We start from the raw sequence: 24,000 nt of genomic DNA on the forward strand, positions 1-24,000 counted from the left end.
CCATTTTTAACATCTTGTATTTCTGTTCGGAGGAATCACTTTGTCAAAATGCATTAACCAATGAGAGCAGGGGAAGGAACAGATTTGCGGGGAGTTACAATTGTAAACTTGTAATGTTAACCAATGGTTCCTTAAACATAGAGAAATTCTTGATCTAGGCAATGTTACCAAATGGTTCCTTAAACATAGAAATGTGACTGTATAATGGGTCTGCTTGTAAAGACATTTATCAAGGAGTGATTTTATCTGTTTTGCCAAAAAACTGATAATAAATCAATCTTAATGTTCCTTGTTCTTGGCATCTTATCAGTTGTCAAAATTGACTGACATGTTGATGGAGAACTATGACTTGGTTTCTTTGACTCTAAGGAAATACTTCTTTGTTTTCAAGTTTGTTCTCCAATACGTTTCATGTATTTATTGAGCTGACATCATATTGTGCTCTGCAGATAGCTCTTTGTTTGGTTGTGGACTTGGCATTGGAATCATGTATATGATGTCAGCTGGGAAGGCTGAGATCAGTAAGCTAAGCAATGCCATGGATGAGACTGCAAAAACTGTTAAATTAAGAACTGAACTGTATAAAAGAAAGTCAGCCAAAGTTGCAGCTATCTCAAAAGATTTAAGCAGTAATAATGAATTAGAGTTTTATAAAGCAGGTACAGGGCACAATAATGACTCCAAAGTTATCAAAGCTTCTGGGATCCCAATGATTGATGATGTTGAATGCCCAAGTAGTGGTCTTACAGAAGAGCCAGAGCCACAGCTGCCGGAAATGGATCAACTGGAAGCAGAGCTTGCATCTGAACTACAAAAACCTCCATGGTCCTATCCTGAAGCTTCTGGTCATGGAGGAGTTGAACCAAATATGGATAAGGTGAGCCTTTTCAAAAACATGCGTGTTGTTTATTCTCTAGATTTTCTTACCAGTAAAAGTCATGCCCTTTCTGTTGGTGCATTTATCTGCCCATATAAGATATGAAACAACTTGTTTTCAGTTTTATAAAACTTATACTTCAATCATAGGCAGAAGGTTTATTTCTTTATTTCACCTCAGTGTTTAGAGCCGTTAAAAGTTTACTATCCCTCTCATTTCATGGCAACCTGGTTAAGAGGAAGCTATTACATATTGAAAAATGCATGTCATGCTTGGGTGTGCTTCCGGTAATTGTTGCTTGTTTTGACAATTACTATAATGGAAAATTAATTTATTTTGCATTCATGCTGCCTTTATCCTAGGAACCTACAAATCTACAATTAGAAACTCAATGATAATTGAAATAGTAGTGCAACTTGAATCACACTGTAAACATTCAGGGAAGTCATTAGCTTCATTTGTTGGGAAATTTATAAATAGGATCTGTATTTTGGATTAGTAGTTTATTGGTGCCTTTACCAGTTGTAATGACAGTTGATACATGGGTCTTCAAAAACCTGATTCATGGTAAACTGTAGATTGTAACCTTGAGTCTGGAAGAATGGCATGTTATAAGTTAGTGGCTTGAACACTGGATTGTCCATCTGTCTCTAAGGATGGGGTATTCCGTAGTTTTTACTAGAAACATATTGTGCAGAATGAAACTTTTTCTGGTGGGCTTCACAAACTGGAGGGTCAGAGCAATATTTCTTGCCAAGGCGATGGAGTATTGCCATCTGAACTGGATCGGAAACTGTCCCATTTGCTCATCGAACAGCTGGAAAATCAAATTGAGGAGCTAGAATCTGAATTGCATTCTGCCCAGTCCAAACTCCATGAGAAGGAAGCTGAACTGGACTGCGTAAAATGCCTGACTGAATTCTCCCTATCAACTGAATCAGGCAAGTTTTTTCTGTCTCCATCCACTAAAGGTTGTATGTTTATGAGTTATAATATTCTTGGAAGAAAGGAACAACTCAACTATTGGTGTTTGCATGAGTTGGGGTTACCATACGCTAACAAAAAGCCTTGTCATGTGAAATGTCTCTTTCTAAACCTGAGTATTGTTTTACAGATGATGAAGCTGTGACATTTGCTGAGCAAGAGTATGTGATAACAAATGCAGGGATTACCTACTGCAAATCAAAGTTTCAGTTGACGGAATGTGATTATCAGAAGGCAAGAGACTATTTAATAAAAACTTAAGCAAAAGCAAAGTCCTAGATGAAGATATAATGATCCAGTGTTTCAATTGTAGGATCAAAGAATTTAATGATTTTACAAAACTTTTAATTGAAATTAGAAGATAATAAAGTTATTAAATAATTTTGTATTCAGATATAATAATTCTCACATACCCCATACCTATAATACAAAGGAACAGAAATAAGAAACATACAGGGATTTTTTTTTTAATAACAAATACAGGAATTACCTACTGCAAATCGAAGTTTTAGTTGAAAGAATGTAATTATCAGAAGGTTAGAGACTATTTAATGAAAACTTAAGCAAAAGCAAAGTTCCAGATGAAGGTATAATAACACATTTTTTCTTTGAATAATAAATGAATTATCCTTTTCTAAAAGTAAAATATAGTTTGTTAGTAGTGGTTAATCACCTTTTAATGTTAAATTTTCTCTTGAATAGATAACCTCATCTCTCTCCCAAATTTATAAAATACAATCAATCATATAGAATAAAGTCATATGTATAAAAAATAAAAAAAAATATTAATTAATTATCATATTTTAAAAATTAACACATCTATTTATTAAAATATATATATATATCATTTATTATTAAATTATTGTCCTACGTAGAATTGCTTCCCTAGTGCAACGGGTCTCTCTCTCTGTTGCATTGCATGTCTGATCCCTTAACATGGCCAAGGCATGAATTTATTCAAATATAGAAAATAAAAAAAAAAAAATCTAAAACTAGGAAACTGTCCACCTGGCATATTGCCGTATCCTCTCCCCTTCATTTCCCAGCTTCATCAAACTCTCAATTCTCTATTCTCTATCTCTATCTCACCCAACGGAGTATAGAGGCGCCCCACGACACAGAGGGAGAGGGAGAGGGAGAGAGAGACATTCTTGGAAGATGAAGATATATACAAAGCCCATATCCAGCCCGGGTCGGACCGAGAATTATCCGCCACCATTGATGAGATTTTTGAGGAGCAATGTTAGTAGCAGAAGTAGAGGCAGGTCACGTTCAAGTCCTATGTTCGTTAGGAAGAAAAATGGCGCCACTGAAACCCAAGAGCCTTCCTCCCCAAAAGATACCTGCATAGGACAGGTTAGAGTCAAGCGTTCCAAGCAAGCCAAGACCCAACCAAGTAAAATCAAATGCTTCTGTAAATGGGTCCGAAACACCCCGTTTTGCCAACATTTAAACAGGGCGACGCGCCGGCCAAAGTGTACTTTGCTCTCATGGCGCAAGTGGATAATGTTTTTTAAGGTCGGTGTCAGGAGAGAAAGCAAAATCCGTGAGGATTCATCAAAAGTTGAACCAAAATTTGGCAACATAAGTGAAGATGCAGGGCAAGAAAGTGAAGTGGAAGATGAGGAAAATAAGATGTATGTTTCCTCAAGTATTTCACCACCAAAGAATGCGTTGTTATTGACGAGAAGCAGGTCTGCGCCGTGCAGGTCTTCTTCTGTAGCTTGCAGATTTTGGGGCTCACCTCTGGAAAGTGAAGAAACAGAACAAAACTGAGTGCAGATCATGAGAACACAGAGAGAATTCACCCCATGTCAAAAGAAAGTCATTTTGCCGAGAAATCTGATCAAGAATCAAGATTGGATTAAGAAACTGAAGAAAAGTTAAGTTTTTTCTTCCAATGAATTTGAAGGTCCAGTCCAGTCACTTCAATTAGAGAAAATGTCAAAAATTGTAGAACTCAGAACAGAGAATGATGGCACTGTACGTCCTCTTGAGCTTCTGGAAGAATAGAAGGTTGGGTTTCACATGATTAATTTAACTAGTCTTTGTTTATTTTCATTTTGTGGGCAACTGTACTGAGTATAGTTTTTGAAACTTGGAGGTAGTGTTATTTTTGTTTTTAAGATAGTATATATGTGAAGCTGAAGCAGAGAATCTCTATGTATAAAAAGCTGAAACAATGAAATTGTTGTTATTTGTGTGTTAGTATTAATCTACACGGCTCTAAAATTATTATTCTGTAATTTTCCCCAAATTAACAAATTGGTTTTAGTTATAATTAATTTTATAGAATTGAATTTTTTATTAAAATCACACATAAAATGTAAAGTTCTATTAATTTACAAAATTTTAGGAGAATAAAAGCACATTCTTTATGGAGCAAGTTCCATTTTTTTTATGTTTTTGCTTTGTGGGCATCTCAGGGTCACAGTGATTCTGATTAGTCAAATCGCCCTTTGGATTCTCTCTGGTGGAAAGTTTTATAATGTCTTCTTCACCAGGTAAAGAGACCCACTTCATTTTTACTGGTGCAGATAAGATCAATTGATCATTATAATGACAGAGAAGTTAAGTCAAAAGTTTTCATGATTAGGATTTATTATCTGATACAGATCACATTGGTTGATTGAACTCAGCCCATCATCATTTTTCACTGGACACATGAAAATTTTCTCTTAAACCAAACAGCTGAATTCTGTGTTGATCAGGAAATTTTGGGTTACGATAGAATTGTTTTTGTTATAGAAAAGGGTGACAATTAAGAAAGAAAAGGACTATACTGTTGGGCAGTTCAGATTCATTGTCTGGTGAATGGAAAAAACAAGATCCAGTTTGGAACTTGTACATATAATATCTTTCTTGTTGACAAAGAAAAAATCAGTGTATCTGCAAAGTGAAACTTTGGCCCATCTTTTAGGCATAAAAATGCAACTGCAACAAGTCATTTTCAGTAGTTGCATTGGCCACCTCTTGCCTTTTGTATGCAAAGGCTTCTTGAAGGTGCAGTTGTCTCCAGGTCCAGGCTCCACACTGCCCTTCGCTATTCATGAGCTTAATGAGAACCGGAGATGAGTGAGTTCCATGTGGCTGCCTTACATGCAACCCTACAAGTGTCAGATATCAAAGCTTCAATCTCAAGTCTCCATCATAACTATTAACTTTTATGGCTGGCTTTAGCTCTCTTTTCTTTCTCCCTCCTCAATTGTGGAGATTTGCATGCTCTATAACCTGGTTTCCCTATGTTGTGAAGTTTTTTCAGCCTAGTATGCCTTTCGGATGGACAGCCTGTGAAAACGAGGAGTCTGTAGAAATCTCTGTTCTGAAAGATGAGTAGCGTCTGCTTCGAGTTTATTTGTTTTATAGATCGGGTCTGGAAAAGCCGGTTATGGCTAGGTTTCTTTGTTTTTTTTGGACCGAGTGGTTAAACTTTAGTGGTTGGGTTGAGATGTTTTCTGTTTAGAACCATATTCTTATAATCTTTTTGGCCTTTTAGTCTTATTAATGAAATTTTGACCTTTGGCAAAAAATTTTTTTTTTAAAAATCCTTTAACGAGCAATATGAGAAAAAACTTAATGATTGAAATTCAATATCAATGGCTGGAAATGGCCCTAGTCCTTGTAACCTCTCTTTTTCAGGATAGTGTTATATGATATGGAACTTTGTTGCAATGCAAATTCTGGAAAGAGTAAATTGTACAAGTCCTTTTCTTTGCTTGCATTTCAAGCAAATGATTTGATGATTTTGACCCACAACCTATGGGCCACAATGCAACAACCTTTTTTCCATTGTAATCTTAAAATTGTGTACCACATGGTGAATCCTACATTGCACAATCTATTTTGATGAATAGATTATATACAGACAGCTACTGGGTTTGAAAAGTTAGATATGAAGATGCAGCCATGTATTATTGGATTGTAAAAGCATGAAAGAAGCAGAATTCAGAGGCTTTTCCTCTTTCTTTCTTTCTTTCTCGGGTACCAATGAAGTCCAAGGTTATATCACAGATTACATATCAACTCAGTGGGCCTCTACTTGCTACTCACAAGCTTATTACAACCCTATATTCCAATTCCAATATGACATCTCAGCTTTATTTTGCACATTTTCTTGAATTTTGATGAATGAACTCAACAACCACTCGTTAAATCACATCATGGCTGATGCTGGAAGGCTGAAGGCCATGAGAAATTTAGATAGTTTTTTTTTTTTTTTTTCAAGGAAGGCAAGAAAGAGTCGAATCTTCATTCAATCATAGATATATTATGTAGACTCAACTAAGAGTCGATTCAATAAAATATTATACGTACATATTAAATTTCTCTTCTAAACTTTTCAAAGCTTTTTTTTCTTTTTTTAATAGAATTTAATTTGCCATCCAATAATTTTATTTTTAATTTAGCAATTGATTTTTTTTTAGAAAAAAGCCATTAGTCTCATAGTCATGCATTAAGGATCAATAATGGAGCTTGTTAGTGTTAGAGTCACTACAAAATGCTTATTTATCAATTATCAATATCACAGTGAAATCAAGTCAACATATTTGAAGAGAAATGAATTGGACTTTTGCATAGAAATATGACACTTGTTAAAATGATTTGATTGCATGAAATAGAAAATGATCAATGAATTGATTTTGACCTAAAAAATTTAACAAATTCCCTCATTGTTTTATGGGCATTTATAGGTATCAAGGTATGCATCTATATGAAAGCTTAGATGTCATTTTCTCCACAAAAAATGGAGATACACTGGATTTGTGGCTCAAAATTCTATAGGTAAGATAGTGTCTTTGTAATCCAGTATCTATTCAATATCAGCCAGCCTTCCTCTGAACCCCGTTTCAATCTTATCTTCCGGCCCCGTCTGGAACCAGGAAGGAGATCAACCCATCTATCTTGTGGCTCCATTCGCATGCGCGCCCGGGGAGAGTCAAAGGCCGTTACGCATGGGGCAGGGATCATATATTCTCGTACGTCCGTATCAACATGGTAGGGACAGGTGGCCCAATGATAGACAGTTTGTTATACGTCACTATCAGTTAAAAGAAAATAGATAAAAGGAGGATTGCCCTCCTCTAGGTGTAAGTTTTTTCCAAGTTCACAGAACCCTTGTAAAATCTTATTTTCTGGATCTCAAATCATGGGAAGGCAAGTGGTGGAACCAGGATCTCAAATCATGGGAAGGCAAGTGGTGGAACCTAAATGGACAGTCACAGTGGTGGAGGAGGAGATGTGGTCATGAGTTATGGACAACTTTCTTCACAATCTAAATGTGGAGGCTATATCCTGTACCTAATCAATAATCAAGTGGTGACAAGATTGTGGGACCTATCTGAATATTATCCAATGCATGGTAAGAAGAAAGTGGCCTCTGACTCACTCTCCTCTTCTTTGACTTGATGTCTTCTTGCCCTTCATTTTCTTTAATCCTTTTTGTCCTCGTTTTCTTATGGCATAACCAAAATTGTTTTTATAAATTTATTTGTTTTTCTTTACAAGATTAGTATGAATTACTCGGACATCAATAGTTCAACAACAAAGATTAGTATGAATTACTCGAACATAAATAGTTCAACAACAAAGCCACAAAGGTCTTAGTTACTAAGATATTTTCTTGAATTTTCAATAGGATTATACATTCTGAAACTCCATTATGCAGACAAATTAGAAGTATTGCCTATAAAATGTGATAATTTTTCTTGTTTCTTCCTTCTTTCTCTCACTCTCCATGCCATTGCTTTATAATTTGAGCGGCTTGTTTTTGTAGTACCTTACTTTTGAGCTCTGACCCATCTGTCTAAAACTCGCGGTAATCATGATGCATAACAATAAAGATTTTCATTCTCGAATTCTTATTATTATTTTTTATTCATTTCGTTAACCGCCTTTTAATGACTAGTTAAAAAGAATCAAATATGAAAACCTAAATATTATATTATTCAAAATACGACAACTAAACTAATCATTTTAATTCATGTCCTTCAATGGTGGAAAATTCTGAATGGGTTCAACGATAAGGCCAACAATATTCAATGAAAAAGAATAGAACCAGGCAGCTAGGAAGCACATAAAACAAAGTCGACACTCTGATTTTTTAACATCCCCTGTACCATCTCGCAGTATATCCTCAGCTCATCTTCTATGAAACTACAGATGTGACGTCCCCAAAAATGTGATTGTGAAAGGAGTAGCCCGCAACATCAAAATCATTATTATCTAGAACTACGCAAGATCCACTTATAATCTTTCTGTTCGAAATTCTCACATGTTTGAGAGAAGTTATTTTTCATTTGATAAAGAGGAAGGAAATGAAATATTTGTCATTGCATTGTGAATCCCTCCCCTCATCCTCCTTCCTCTCTGATTAACCAATATGCAGCTCTATTACTTACCATGTCCTTTGTTACTGGCCTTTTCAGCCTCCGAACCTCAACCCCAAACGAGGCTCAGGAATACTTTCATTAGAGGAGTGAAAAGAGAGAATAATAGGGAAAGGTATGCAAGGACTAGATATAACTTTCCCTTTGTGCAGAAACAGAAGAGAGAGAGGAAGAAAATCAGAACTTTTATTTAAAATCAGAAAATGACGTTATTTCAGTTCTGGAAGCATCGCTTCCTGTTTATACCAAATTGAATCACACGCACAACATGTGCATACAAATAACTCAACCTAAACAAAACGACGCAGTTTAGATAACCAATCAATTACAACCAGTAAAACGACATAGCATAGCTTTTAACACCCCCTCCTCAAGTTGAAGCTGGGAGAGGCAGAAGATTCAACTTGCTGGTTAATGTGCTATGGCGGGAGGCTGGTAGGGCCTTGGTGAATAAGTCAGCCAGCTGTTCTTCAGTAGTGACATGGTGAGGTAATATAAATCCCCGTTGAAGTTGATCTCTCACCAGGTGGCAATCTATCTCGATATGCTTCGTGCGCTCATGGAAAACCGGATTGGCAGCAATGTGGATGGCAGCTTTGTTATCACAGTGCAGTGGAATGGGCAATTGGATGTGAACCTGCAAATCCTGCAAAATATAGCTAATCCAGAGGAGTTCACACACAGTGTTAGCCATTGCACGATACTCAGCCTCAGCTGAGGACTTAGAAACAGTAGGCTGTTTCTTTGTTTTCCAAGAGACAAGACAAGGGCCCAAGTATATGCAATATCCAGATAATGATTTTCTGGAATAAGTGCAAGCTGCCCAATCAGAGTCACAGTAGGCAGTCAGTGATAAATCAGTACTTACAGGAAAATAAAGCCCCTGATGTAAAGAGCCCTTAAGATAGCGAAGCACATGTAAAGCAGCCTCCCAATGAGGCTTTCGGGGCATGCTCATAAATTGACTCAAGTGTTGCACAACATAACATATGTCAGGCCTTGTGAGATTAACATAAAGAAGCCTCCCAATCAGTCTTCTATATAAATCAGGTTTATCAAAAACCTCTCCTGAATCAGGAGATAAATGCAATCCTTGAGGTAAAGGACAAGAGGCAGGTTTACAATGAAACATCCTTGCATCTTTCAATATGTCTGAAATATACTTAGTCTGACTGAGCAAAGTTGCTTGAGAGGATCTAGCAACCTCCAGACCCAAAAAATATTTCAGGGGTCCCAAATCCTTGATAGTAAATTTTGAATCTAAAGCAAGTTTGCATTCAGTAATGGCATCAATGGAGTTTCCAGTCAAAATAACATCATCAACATATATAAGTAATATCAAAGTTAAAACACCAGTGTGCTGTGTAAAGAGACAATGATCATGGGGGGACTGCACAAAGCCTAAACCCTTCAGAAAAGTGGTAAATTCAATGTTCCACTGTCTGGAGGCTTGTTTAAGCCCATATAAGGACCGTTTAAGCAAGCAAACTTGCCCTGGCTGAGCTTTGTGATACCCTTGGGGAGGTGTCATGTACACCTCTTCATCAAGATTACCATGCAAAAAAGCATTATTTATATCCAATTGAAAAATAGGCCACTGTTTGGAGGTAGCAAGAGCAATCAAAATTCTTACAGTTGTAAGTTTGGCCACAGGGGAAAATCTATCCTTATAATCCAACCCCTCAATCTGGTTGTAGCCCTTGGCCACCAGCCGGGCCTTATATCTCTCTATATCCCCATTTGACTTGAATTTCACTTTATAGACCCATTTACAGCCTATTGCTTTCTTACCCTTAGGTAAATTAGTGAGCACCCAAGTGCTGTTATTTTCCAGGGCCTGAAGCTCTTGCTTCATGGCTTCTACCCAATGTGCATCCTTAGATGCTTGATTATAAGTAGAAGGTTCAGAAACCTTGTTGACATTGCAAATATAAGATTGATGTATAGGATGGAAGGTCATAAAGGATATTTGCTGGGAATCAACATAGTCATGCATCCAGACAGGGGCTTGTCTATGCCTTTGTGTCCTTCTAACTGAAGGATGTTTCTGTAGGTCATCACTGGTGTGACCAGAAGGAGAGGATTCAACAACAGGATAATCATTCTCAATCACAGGAATAGGAAGCACATGATTTTCAATCTGATTGCTATCGTGGAAGGGAAAAATATTTTCATGAAAGATAACATCCCTACTAATAAAGAAGGTTTTATCATTGATGTTGTAAAGCTTATAGGCTTTGTGTGTGCTGGCATAGCCTATCATCACAGCCTTAATGGCTCTTTCTTGAAATTTATCCTTCTGAATTCCCACAGAAGTAGCAAAACACAAGCAACCAAACTTTCTCAAGTGAGAATAGTCAGGTGGGGTCCCATAGAGCCTCTCATAAGGCGTGGACCAACCCAAATGCTCCATAGGCATTCTGTTAATGAGGTAGGTGGCAGTTAAAATGCATTCTGACCAAAAATGAATAGGGGCTTGTGATTGTATTTTCAAAGCTCTAGCAGTGTCAAGTATGTGTCTGTGTTTCCTCTCTACAACTCCATTCTATTGTGGAGTGTAGGGGCAGGATCTTTGGTGCTTAATTCCCTTGCTCATAAGCAGAGAACTATAATCATGGCTTAGAAACTCCCTTCCATTGTCACTTCTAATGACTTTAATGGTAGTATTAAACTGATTTTCTACCATGTGTATAAAGTTTCTAGTCAAGCTAAAGGCCTGACTCTTTAAGTGCATCATGAAGGTCCATACAGCCCTACTATAGTCATCAACAATGGTGAGGAAGAACTTAGCTCCAGTGATAGAGCTAGTCTTATATGGCCCCCATATGTCAATATGGACCAACTCAAAAGGTTTTGAGGCTAAAGTGTGGCTTCTGGGAAAAGGTAATCTGGCTTGTTTAGCTAAGGGGCAAACAGGACAGCATTTCATAGCCTCATTACTGATGTTCATGCCTTTAACATGTTTGAGCTTACCTACTGATGCATGCCCTAGTCTATCATGCATGTCATTCATGGTCACTACATGCTTATGTGTCTGCTCAAGTTGCATGGAATGTTCTTTATTCAAATCCATTTGGGAGAAAATGCTATTTACAAAGCTGTGAAGATCAGCATTAGAGTTCATGATTTCAAACAAACAATTCCTTACATCAGAATGAGAAAAGCTCATTTGGTTCAGCCTGAAGAGGCCTCTTTGTTTCTTGCCTATGGCCACCACCTTCTTATTCAGTGGGTCCTGTATAAGACAATAATCCTTCCACATTACTATACAGTAGCCATGGCTATTCATTAATTGACCAACAGAAATCAAGTTATATTGAAAGTGTGGAATGTAAAGAACATCATCTAAAATCAATTTTCCAAAGAGATTTAGCTTTCCAGATTGAGTAACTTGAGTTGTTTTCCCATCTGGAAAGCACACACAGATGTGCTTGTGTAGTGGATGTAAGGTGGTGAACAGATTGCTGTCTGAACACATGTGATTTGTGGCTCCAGTGTCAAGGATCCAATTAGATTCATTTTGCATATATGCATTGCAAGTGTTATAGATAGTAGACTTACCTGCAAAGTCCATGAAATGTGCCTCAGATCCATGAGATGTGCTTGGGGCAAGAGTTCCTTTCCCTTTTACAAGCTGGGAGACTTCTTGTTTTAAAGAGCTCAGCATGGATGTCAATTCATGTATTTTACCTGATGTGTCCAGGTATTCCAGAGGATTATCCTCTTCTGACTTGTTGCCCTCAAAAGCAGCCATAATTCTGGTGCTTCTATTTCCTTTGAAAGATTGGGTTCCTGCCTTGTTCTTACCCTTGAACCAGTCAGGATACCCAATCAGCTTAAAACACCCTTCTCGAGTGTGACCATCCATGTTGCAGAAGGTGCAGTGGCCCTTCTTGACCTCAGACCTCTTTGGTCTGGACAGATTCTGAGCTTGAGCCTTATTTAATAAGGCAAGAGATTCTGAATTGTCATTCATTGCTCCCAGAATCTCCCTTTGAGACTCAAATTTTACAACCATGGAGTATGCCTTGTTTACTGTAGGTAAAGGGTCCATTCCCAATACCTGATCTCTCACAGACCCAAAGGCCTCATTCAAGCCCATTAGGAATTGCATGAGCCTATTCCTGTTTGTTATTTCAGCTATGTCCCTAGAGGCTCCACAGGTGCAGGTTGGAAGAGGTTCTACTGACCCAAGTTCATCCCACAGCCTCTTCAGCTTAGTGAAGTAGACAGAGACAGACTGGTTTTCTTGGGAGATGAGAGACATTTTCCTGTGTAACTCATAGATCATAGGACCATTGCACTCTCCAAATCTCTCACAGATCTCTTGCCAGAGATCTCTGGCAGAGGCGGTGTATATGAAACCATCGACTAACTCCTTAGATATGGAGTTGAGAATCCAAGATGTGACCATGAAGTCACATCTTTTCCATTGTTCATAACCTTCACTGTCTTTACTAGGTGCCGAAGTAGTGCCTTCGACAAAACCTAATTTCATCTTGGCTCCTAAGGCTATTCTAATGGCCCTACTCCAAGATCTGAAATTAGTTCCTACAAGAGGTGCGGAAACGAGACTCATACCTGGATGGTCGGATGTTTGAAGGCTCAGTGGGTCTCCCATCCCTGCACTCGCGATCTGCAATTTTTCTGGAGCTCCAGTCCCTTTCTGTTCCTTGCTGTTACTCGCCATGACCAGATCTATCGAAAGAACAAAGGATCTCTCCTATGCAACCGGCGACGCGCCGGCGTGAGTTAGGAACCGTGCTCTGATACCATGTGCAGAAACAGAAGAGAGAGAGGAAGAAAATCAGAACTTTTATTTAAAATCAGAAAATGACGTTATTTCAGTTCTGGAAGCATCGCTTCCTGTTTATACCAAATTGAATCACGCGCACAACATGTGCATACAAATAACTCAACCTAAACAAAACGACGCAGTTTAGATAACCAATCAATTACAACCAGTAAAACGACATAGCATAGCTTTTAACACCCTTCAAAACCGAAAAAAAAAAATGACAGACCAATTAATAGAAGACCATTGGAACAGCATTCAGGCTCCACAAATTTGAGATGGGAACCTCCAACAAATTGATTTAACATTGACTAGCATTCATTTACATATTCCCTAGAAAAATCAGTTCATCTGTTTCTTCTTTTGAGCAAGTACTATATACAACAATGATAAATAGTTTTGGATAATTAAAAAAAAAATGTAAATGGTTGACAAGGTACTTGAAATTTATTCCTTCATGTTATCAGCCACAGCGGAAGCTTTGCAGATTGGACACAAGTTCTTCATTGATAGCCATTTCTTGATGCAGCTCACATGGTAATTGTGGCCACAAAATTTCAACGAACCAACATCATCCATATCTTTGTACTCCTCCTGCCAATTGCAACATGGATTCTTAAATGAAAAAAAAAAAAAAAAGAAAATACAGTGACAGCGAAAATAACGAGATTCGTTAGACACAACCCAACGATAAAGGTGATGATCCAATCCACTAACAGTCAATTCTGAAACAACCAGGGGAGACTAGAAAATTTTTTTTGGAGGAGGCTGACATAGGCCTATATAATAAACTAAATAAATATAAAATAAATAAAAATAATATAAAAACTTTTCTAGACTCGGTCTACTATAGACCCAAGACATAGAGAATTGAATCTCATTACATGAGACCCATATTTAACGTATCTTAGTTTTACGGTGGACCCACCTAAGAATTTTTGGAGACTAAATAAAAAAAAATCAAATTATATTAATTTATTAAAATAATTTTAAAAATATTTTAAGAAACTAAAATTTTTATTGTTCACTATATTTTAAATCTTATTACTAATTTTGAGAGGGTCAAATGTAAAATAATTAAAAATTATATATAAAAATGTATATAAAAATATTTTTTTTTGGGGCCAATTTGGGAGGGCCAAGGCTCTCCCTTGTCCCCCTACTTCCGTCCATGGTAACACCAGCTGAGCCATTCCATAATTAGAATCATAGTTTTAAATAACGGTGGCCCTCCCAAACTCCCCCCTACTTCCGCCCATGGTAACAACAGCTAACAACAGCCGAGCCATTCCATAATTAGAATCATAGTTTTAAATAACGGCCATTACGTTAAGTAATGGTTTTTGGGAGGCCGTTATTCATTATCCATCGTAAAACAACAATGATCCTCTGATTTGCATGTGTAACGACCATTACAATGGCCCCCTATTTACCGGCATAACGGCCGTTACCGACCGTTAAATAACGGCAACGGTTGTTACCAATAATTGAAATTCTTTTATATCAACGGTTGTTACCAATAATTGAAATTTTTTTATATCCTTCCTCTTCTGCCCCTATTCTCAATTTCATTAATTTCTCTATTCTCAATTTCATTAGTTTTTATACTTTTCAAGAATTTCAAAGGCTATATTTTTTAAACTTTCTCTTCACTTTCTCTTTTAAATTTCAATCTTTCTTGCATATTTTTCCTATAAACTTAAATTTATCATAAACTATTGTATTTCGAAACTTATTTCTTCTAAAAAGTTAATTAAATTTTATGTGCTTTAGTTTTTAGTTATTTTTTCCCTTTTTTAAAAAGATTTTTGTCAATAAAATTATTAGTTTTGAGTTCAAATTATAATTTGAGCTATTAGTTGACTCGATCTACAAAGATTATGTTGATTTTTCTTATTTTAAACTATATGATGTCTAACTTAAGTTAAATAATCTATATTTCATGTATTTATGTTTATTATGCATTTGTATACATTGTTCTGAATTAAAATCTAATTAATATCATTTGCAAATTTTTTTGAAAAACTTGTGTTACCGAGGCCGTTACTACATACAAGCCTTTTTCTGTTACTCGCGACCGCAACCACGATTTAAAACTATGATTAGAATCCAACCGACAGTATATACTTGGAGTAGATTCTTACCAGGCAAATCACACAAGTTCCTTCATCCTCGCTTTGGCCTGAAGAACTATATACTGTTTCTGTCAAACACTTGGATATCAGATCTTCATCAAAACCTGTGCTGACACTCCCAATCCTTTCACCCAGTGCAAGTAGTTCCTGCTTGGTCCAATCACTCAAGAAGTTTAAGATTTCATAAAACCAGAGAGAAACAGACGTCAAGTAAAATAACAATAATAACCTCATAGCTCTTGTTGTCTATATCTAGCCTCATATCCCTATGCTGATCAAACAAATTTCTGGATCCATAAAAGGCTGAGCGATCCACAACCATAAAACCCTGTAGCACAATAGTAGAAAGTCCACTTAGAAGCAAATAAGCAACAAAGAATCAGATAATGATGCCTTAAAGATGCGGGAGATCATTGAACAGACAAAAAAATGCAATAATCAGCATCTTAAGTAATCTATCATGCAATTATGGAAGAAACTGCAGTCATTTAGAAAAAGAGAAGTTATGGCATATCATTCCATCTCATACCCTTCTCTCAAAATGTACTAAAGCAAAATCATTTAGGAATTATACCTCAGATGAAAATCGATCATGAAGACTTGGCTCATTGGGCAGCGATCTGTATCTCTCATAAGAATTCCTTGATCTCCCATTCCTATCACTATTACGCCAAGCTGCAGTTGATAATAGCCTTGGTTGTCTGGATGAGAAATTTTCGGCAACCAATGGCATCCCATCGTCAGAAGGTGCCATATGCCCCAACCGCAAACTGCTGGAGGAAGCCCTGAAAGTTGGGCTAGGTCTCTGAGAATAGCTACTGCGAATGCCTCTGGCAGAATGTGCTGAGGCACTATGGAAACTTTGAGGAACAACAGGGTTTCTACTTGAAATGAAATCATGGTGATATCCCCTAACATCTGCAGAAGCATTAGGTATGCTGCTTCCAACAAGGAAGTGGTTTGTCTCATGAGTATAACCATTAGCATCTGTGGCAGAGAGGCAAATTAGAAATATTGGAATTCAAATGTTGCATGAAAAATTATATGTACATTACTAACCCGAAACTAGCATCCTTCCAGAAGCAGTAGATGTTCTGGTATGGCTCCAGTTATGTGTCATAGCGCTAGAACTTTGACTTGAGAAATCCACTGAGCTGGAATGGTCAAAAGGGTGACCTGCATGATAGGAATTATGGGAAGAATTGTTAGATAAATGGGTCCTAGACAGGTTGATTTCTAGATCAAGTGCAGGCCTGCTTCTAACATTCCTGATAGAACTCTCAGGCCCAATTGAGAGATTGCCTCGATGGCCAGGGGTCATAGTAATGCATTCCCAGACCATATATTGAGGATCTAAATTTGGTTTCTCCAGCCGCAACTCGGAAGGCACAGAGGGATCCGATGAACTTCCAGCACCATAATACCTGCTTGTACTGCCCCCTTCACATGAAGAGGGGACTCCAGGGCTTTTTCGCTTGTGGGGCCCCCTTCCATTGCCCATTGTAAGATCAAAAAGGTCACCCTCAACGCCATTAATCGTCTGTCTGTCATAATTGGAAGACGAAGCATGTGCATGATTTTCTGGAACTGCACAAAAGGTTCCCACTGTTGATGAATGCAGAAAAGGATCATGAGATGGGCCTGCAGCATCTGGCTGATAATATGACACTTCAACACTGTGGCTTGAGGAAATAAATGCATTTGACATTGGTGCAGGGTTCCGTTGAGACGCAAAATGCACTCCATCAAGAGGCATACTTTCAGCATGCTAAAAGAAAGCACCATTCTCTGCAGGACCTACCCTGGCTGCATGAACTAGAGTATTAGATGTCGAACTCTTATGAAAGCTATGCAGATCTAGCTACAACCTCAAGAAAGCTAGATAATGCCCTTTTTAGCTTTAATGCACCCCAAAATAGCTCCTAGTTTCACAAGTTCAATTCTTGTGCATCAAATGTTTTCCCCCTACAGCTGAAAAAATGACTTGTAAAGCTTAGCAAAATGACAGAATTGATGAAGCTTGCACAACCTTAAAAGTACTGATATCACAATAAATATAGACCACAGTGTCACAAAGCAAACCAAGTCATGTCTGGCCATATATGCTAAGTTACAATGCAAACTATCAAGAGGATCTGGACCATTTCATGGCATTTTCATCGAGAATATTTTCCCTAAAAATAATAATTTGCAAAATTTTAAATTAGCAATACTCAAATTTGCATAAGGTTGCTCTATATGCATATTCTTAAATTTGGGCCGGACCTAATTCACCCCAAAAACTAGCTCAAGGGGAGAATTGCCTATGACCCATATAAGGGACACATTACCCCCTTTCCACAACTGATGTGGGATTCAACACACCCCCTCACGCCCAGAATTTTACTGGTGCGTGACATATTCATGGGAGGCCCAACATCGGATGAGGAGGCTCTGATACCATATTAAATTTGGGCCAGACCTAACTCATCCCAAAAGCTAGCTCAAGGGGAGAATTGCCTATGACCCATGTGTGTTGAATCCCACATCGATTGTGAAAAGGGGTAATGTGCCCCTTATATGAGGCATAGGCAATCATCCTACTAGAGCTAGCTTTTGGGGTGAGTTAGGCCTGGCCCAAATTTAACATGGTATCAAAGCCTCCTCATCCGATGTTCAATGAATATATGACGCACCAGTAAAATTCTGGGCGTGAGGGATGTGTTGAATCCCACATCAGTTGTGGAAAGGGGTAATGTGCCCCTTATATGGGTCATAGGCAATCCTCCCCTTGAGCTAGCTTTTGGGTGAGTTAGGTTTGGCCCATATAAGGGGCACATTACCCCTTTCCACAACTGATGTGGGATTCAACACGATCCTGTTCGCTCTCGAACATTTGGGATGTGCTGAATAAATGCCTATGGCCCATAACAATATTCCTTCGAACTTGAATTATGTCAAATCAAGGAGAAACCCAAAATCTGTATCAATAAAAAGTATCTCAATTTGCAAAAATAATGGCATAAATTTTTCTAAATAAGAAAACAAAACAATCCCCTCTTTGTGAAGTATGCTTATACATTATGTTCAAATTTGCAAGAGCTATGTTTATCATCACAAATTTTCCAACAAAATGCCAAATGAACTAGTTTCAAGCATGTGATTGTGCATATGTTTTTGTGGTCTTAATATATATATTATATATATATGTATGTTAATATTAATAATTCAAACAAATGTTTACCACTTACCATTAACCATTCAAATTAGAGTACACTGAATTTTTTTTAAGCCTTGAATCTTAGGAGGTCAAGACACAAATTGTAAATCAACATGCCCTTACTTTCACAAATGAAACAAGGCTATCAACGGCAACATCCTATTAGAATGCTAGGACATGATGCAGTGGAAAACAATAAAGGCGGCTCCCCAAACTGAGGATAATTGACCGTGAGTAGATAGAGACATCTGTATAGCCAAAATGAGAAGTAAGAAGATTGGATTATTTTGATCCTATCATCTCGATCCAAGCACTGACTGAACTAAGAAGTATTAGACTAGGAGATTCATAAGAAATAACAACGAAGAAAAAAAATCTCTCTCCTGGAGAAATAATGGATCCAACTCCGGTATAAGCAGAGATAAATGGTCATATACCTTACAAGCAGTGGGAAAATATGTTGGTACCTACTGCACAAGTCAATCGTCTTAAATCATCACTAGCACTGCAAGATGTAATCTCACCTACCATGTTACCGCATCAAATGCTATTAGACGGGAAGCCTCTCCTAGAAAGCCAAATGTGAGATATAGAGCTAAAGAAATTACTAAAACGTTCCTATAAACTATTACCAATCTCCTTCTTAGCCACCAACTTTTTGAGGTCCAATATAATAATCACAGCAAAAAAAACATGTAAAATTAACAGGAAACTGTCTTGCAACATATTGCGAAATGAAAGAGAAGTTGGAGACATGCTAAAAACTTGCAGGCATGAAAAAAAATCCGTACCAGTCAAGCAATAGGAAGAGATCCCAAATTCATAATTTTAACTAACTGAAGAAGCTGATATATTACTCGCAGAAGTTATTTGAGAGAAAACTGCTTGTTGATTTTTGATAGATTTATACCTCTTCAAATTACCAGGAAAATCATAATTCTAAATCATAATGACAGCAGAAATAGGAAGAAATGCAGTTGTGAACTATCAAGTGAAAGGTGATAGTCCCAAAGATATCCTAGGAACACAGTGGTTTTCAAGGTACAGTAGGCATAAAGTAAAAGTATATTAAACAAAGGGAAAAAAATAGTGAAATTTCTAGAGTGAAAAAATGGAAACTAAAACCCCCAAGTGCTTCCTCACTAATTGTAGGAAAAAGATAATTCTAATTCTAAAATAACTTATCATCAACATTCAACAAATGCCTAAAGACTCAAAAGGACATGAGAAGGAAGAAATAATAGGGTAAGGACAAGAGATAGAGAAACTAACTTTCTTAGTTTTTGAAAGCAAAATCTTTCACTTCTTTTGGTAAACAATATTATCTTCAACATTTGAGTAACTGCCTATGAGTTTGTTTTACTTCAATCGCCACTTCTTCTTGCAATTCCAATCAATAGTTAAAATAAAATAAAACAAAAATCCTTATTTTAAATTAAAAAATAAATAAATAAATTCTTTTGTAAAAAAAAATGGATAAAACTTGCTTCAATTTCTCTAAATTCACGGCTAAAGAATTTCCTATTTTTTCATTTTTCATCTTATTCTCAGCCAATCCAAACAGGGCATTACTGTCGTTGCGTATATTATAATTTTCCGTATGCAAGCAGTGGTCATGTATGTGTACGGTCTTTGCTGGCTGCTCCTCGTCCCTTCCTTTCTAGTGTTCTTAGGCCTCGATTTTGTTTACCTTTTGTAACACGAAACCCACACACCACATCTCGCAGATCTATCGCCATTCCCCAAACCCAGAATTACCACCATGTCCCATCATCCTCCACTCAAAGCCGTCACTCTCACCCACGTCCGGTACCAAAGGGGCGATCGTTTAGGCCATTTCTTAGCTTGGGTCTCGCTCGTCCCGGTCTTCATAAGCCTAGGTGGATTCATTTGCCATTTCATCTTCCGTCGGGAACTTCAAGGCATGTTCTTCGCCCTCGGACTCCTCATTTCCCAATTCATTAGCGAGCTCATCAAGAAATCGGTCCAGCAAGCCCGCCCCGAGACCTGCATCTTCCTCGAGATGTGCGATTCGCACGGCTGGCCCTCCAGTCACTCCCAATATATGTTCTTCTTCGCCACCTATTTCACTCTCTTGACCTTTAAAGGAATTGGATTAACGGAGGTTAAGCACAAGTGGGCCAGATGCTTCCTCCCCTAGTTATTGGCGGTCTTGACCATGCAGTCCAGGGTCTATTTGGGCTACCATACGGTTGCGCAGGTGTTTGCTGGTGCTACTTTGGGGATTTTGCTTGGAGCTGCGTGGTTTTGGATGGTGAATTATAAGCTATTTTATTTCTTTCCTGTGATTGAGGAGAGCAGGTTCGGGAGGATGTTTTATGTCAAGGATACTTCGCATATACAAAATGTTTTGGAATTTGAATATGAGAATGCAAGAAGAGCTAGAAAGGATATGGCTGCCAAGTGCAATTGATCGACTAATATTTCTCTTTTGGTAGGTTGAGAACTGGTCTTCATTTGCACTTTTATTCTCCTAAGAATTGTTTTATCTGTATTAGGAACCTTGATTTGTGAACTTAAGCATGGAATTGAAGTGATCATTAAAGCGTTAGCTTTACGTTTCTTCATCCGATTTTCCCGGTCTTAGATAGTTGAATTTTGTTTGTCAGCCTCTCAATTTAAGAAGATCGTGTAAAATCATATGAAATATATCCATGATACATTTATGTGAAGATTTAAGGACTGGACATGTAAAAAAGGTTCTGTGATCTTATATTGTCAAAAATCGAACCCTAGTATGAAAGAAAATTTTAGCAAAATCCACATAGGCTATGAGATAAGAGCTGTGACATTGGCATTGGGATGGAGATAGAATTATTTAATCAATCTCAGATGCTTAAAAACATGATCCTTGAAAGGAATTCTTTTCAATGTCTTGGCTAGGAGCTAGTTTTTAGTAATTATGTTTCTAAAACTTGAAGCTAGCTTTAAAAGGCTATATAATTTCCTATCTTGATGCTATTACTAATGCAAGTTTCAATTTTTGAGTCATATACATGCCACGAAATTCATGAGGTGACAAATGACTGTCAAAGCTGCCAGGGCGGTAAGGAACAGTTTGGCACAAACTATCTGTGGATCAGGGTCTTAATAAGTTGGATAAAGCAGCCCTTACAAGTATTCACCTTACATATGGCACAACATGAGGATAGAGCATGAGATACTTTTCCATTCAGTGTGGTAGATCCATCAAGCCACACTGTTTTATCAGTTTCACTTCAGCTGCTCTGAATTAAACTTGTTAGGGTGCACACGGTGAATGCACATGTGATGACAAAGTCTTATTAGTATCCTGACATTTGTGGGAATGGGTAGAATGAAATCTTTTACTTTAGAAATAGAAGATTTTAAAAAATCATATTGATTCTCAAGTGTCTGCTTCGAAAAATTAATATGGTTCACATGGTCCTCCCTGCATTTACCTTACACCAAAGGTGCTACTTTTGTTCTCAAGTACTTAAAGTTTTCCTTTTTGATTTTTAGAGTACATTTTTGTTGGAATGATGCCTTTTTCTGTTGATAGGCTCAATTGTACCATAAATATATCTATTTTTGAGGCCTTTTTTTCCAAAAAAAAAAAAAAAAACTATATTCTAGAGTCTATCTTTTTAGTCTCAATCTTAGAAGCCATTGCCTTCATTCCAGGATATTTGCATGTACCATAGCGTGATCACTCACGGAGAATTTTGAATTTATTAGCTAAGCAACAGAAAGCATATGTCTCCGTTACCGAAGCATAGTTCACCTGTAGGATAGTTGTGTAAGCATAACTATTCTTGGAGAAATTTGGCTGTGTGAGACTTCTGACATTGTTAGGTACTCAAAATAAAATACATCTTTTTTCTTTTCTCTGTAGAATAAATTGATATAGCAAATTTATGGGATTTTTAAGCTCTCATAATATGTTATCTTAGAGGATCTTTCTCTATCTTATACCTTATTTTTGTTTTTTACCTTCTCATATGATGGTTTATATTTTAAAACCAAAACGACGTTAAGTTCCCCGCTAGCCTATAAATTTTTTGGCCACTGGGGGATATCTGACTTTTGCAAGTACTATTTATCCTGGTGAATAAGGTTATATTTGTACTTCTTGTGAGTAGTACTGACAGTTGAACTATTGAGTAGAGTATCCTGAAGGAGCAAGCCTGAATATATCCATCCAATTGTGCGAATATGGCATACATCTGAAACTATCATTAGTTGGAATCTATTGGAAATATGGCATTCGTCCAAAACTTGGAAATGGAATATATCTTGAGGCAAGGGTTATTACACAGAATTAAATTTCAGGGTAGTTTTATCAATTGAAGGATGTTTAGAATTAAAAGTCAGGGTAGTTTTATCAATTGAAGGATGCTTCTTTGTAATTAGAACAGAATCCATTTGTGCTCATCATAGAAAACTTAAAGCTGCCAACTTGCTTTGTTAGAACTGCTTGTTTGATTTGAACCAAGTAGGAAACCTCTTGATGTGCTGTATGATGATCCATGAATATTAATGTGTTTGAGAAATAAATTGATATGTCTGCTGTACTTCTGCTAAAAGTTTGTACACAAACAGAGTAAGAACTTTGGGTAATGTGGGGATGCAGTGCTTTTAAGATATTGGATTACTGTTTCATGATATTAATAGTGATACATCTTGGGGGTGGCTAGACAAGGATAAACTCTCTTCAAAAAAAAAAAAAAAGAGGCTGCATGGAATGAACAAAGTCTAAACAAGAATGTTGAGTCAGTTCCATGTGCACTGCAGTGGCTTTTCTTCCGATGCTGCAGTGTCTACATTCTACTAGAAACATTATGGAGGCTAGCTTGCATTATGTAGTCCTATTCTTCCCCTTTGTCATGAATGTCAAGTCATAATTTATTTTCCATTTTATTTTTAGTTTTGATATTGAATGCATTCTTATAGCAAATCATGTATTCTCATTTTCTCATAGTAGAAAATGCTTTCTGCTCCATTTTTGCAGGTTGATAGCTTTTCATATCACTCTCGTGTTGCTTGTATGGATTGCAAGATTCTTATTAAGCAAGTGCAAGTCTTGTTTATTAGTCACTTCATCTAGAAGACTGGCCATATGGGAAGCAAACTGGAGGGAGTTGCATTAAGGTTTAGATTGTTTTGCATTAATGAGATTAATATGATTTGTCATGCTTGAAGGATCTCTACATTACTGAAGGTGTCACAAAAACGTAAATCTTTTAGACAATAAATTTAGAAGCTTTAGTTGACATTTAAGCTTGAAGCTTGTACAATAGATCTCTTCCTTTTTTTGATTTTTGTAATGGAATTTTATTGAATTCCTAGAATTAAGCTGATTAGCCCGGTTGGTGTCTTGAGAACTAATTTTATTTTCAATACAACACTAATCCTACCTCGTATTGTAATACTTGGTCCTATTCCAATTTCTCATAAAATGTTTTATATATATAAAATCATGTGATTAATAAATCAATAGATTTCGTTTAGTGTATAGTTGAATAACATGAAAATAGCGATAACATGTGATACGTTAGCATGATAGTTATAATGTGAAGTTTGTCGTTTTGGCAAATTACAATCTAAAATTTGTGGTTTTGGCGGTTCATAATTATTATTTA

At 37.0% G+C, this 24,000-nt stretch overlaps 1 protein-coding gene and 1 pseudogene across 4 annotated transcripts; one reads left to right on the forward strand and one right to left on the reverse strand.

The window, feature by feature from the left end:
* Window positions 1-13,288: 13,288 nt before the first annotated feature.
* Window positions 13,289-18,778, reverse strand: LOC122724360. Of its 4 annotated transcripts, none has more exons than XM_043959016.1 (6): window positions 18,500-18,778; window positions 16,237-16,983; window positions 15,752-16,164; window positions 15,407-15,505; window positions 15,187-15,324; window positions 13,289-13,636 (listed from the first exon to the last, which is right to left on the reverse strand). In XM_043959016.1, the coding sequence occupies exons 2-6, from the start codon at window positions 16,931-16,933 to the stop codon at window positions 13,490-13,492; spliced, it is 1,494 nt and encodes a 497-aa protein (XP_043814951.1). In that variant the 5' UTR covers window positions 16,934-16,983; window positions 18,500-18,778; the 3' UTR covers window positions 13,289-13,489. The 4 variants fall into 4 exon arrangements, with proteins under 4 accessions (XP_043814951.1, XP_043814953.1, XP_043814952.1 ...); XM_043959018.1 differs by having other exon boundaries at window positions 13,289-13,658; window positions 18,500-18,624; XM_043959017.1 differs by lacking the exon at window positions 18,500-18,778 and adding an exon at window positions 18,408-18,426.
* A 1,274-nt stretch (window positions 18,779-20,052) lies between these two features.
* Window positions 20,053-23,789, forward strand: LOC122724368 (annotated as a pseudogene).
* Window positions 23,790-24,000: the final 211 nt, after the last annotated feature.

The sequence above is a fragment of the Manihot esculenta genome, chromosome 8 (genome assembly GCF_001659605.2).
Source record: "Manihot esculenta cultivar AM560-2 chromosome 8, M.esculenta_v8, whole genome shotgun sequence".
Lineage (NCBI taxonomy): Eukaryota > Viridiplantae > Streptophyta > Magnoliopsida > Malpighiales > Euphorbiaceae > Manihot > Manihot esculenta.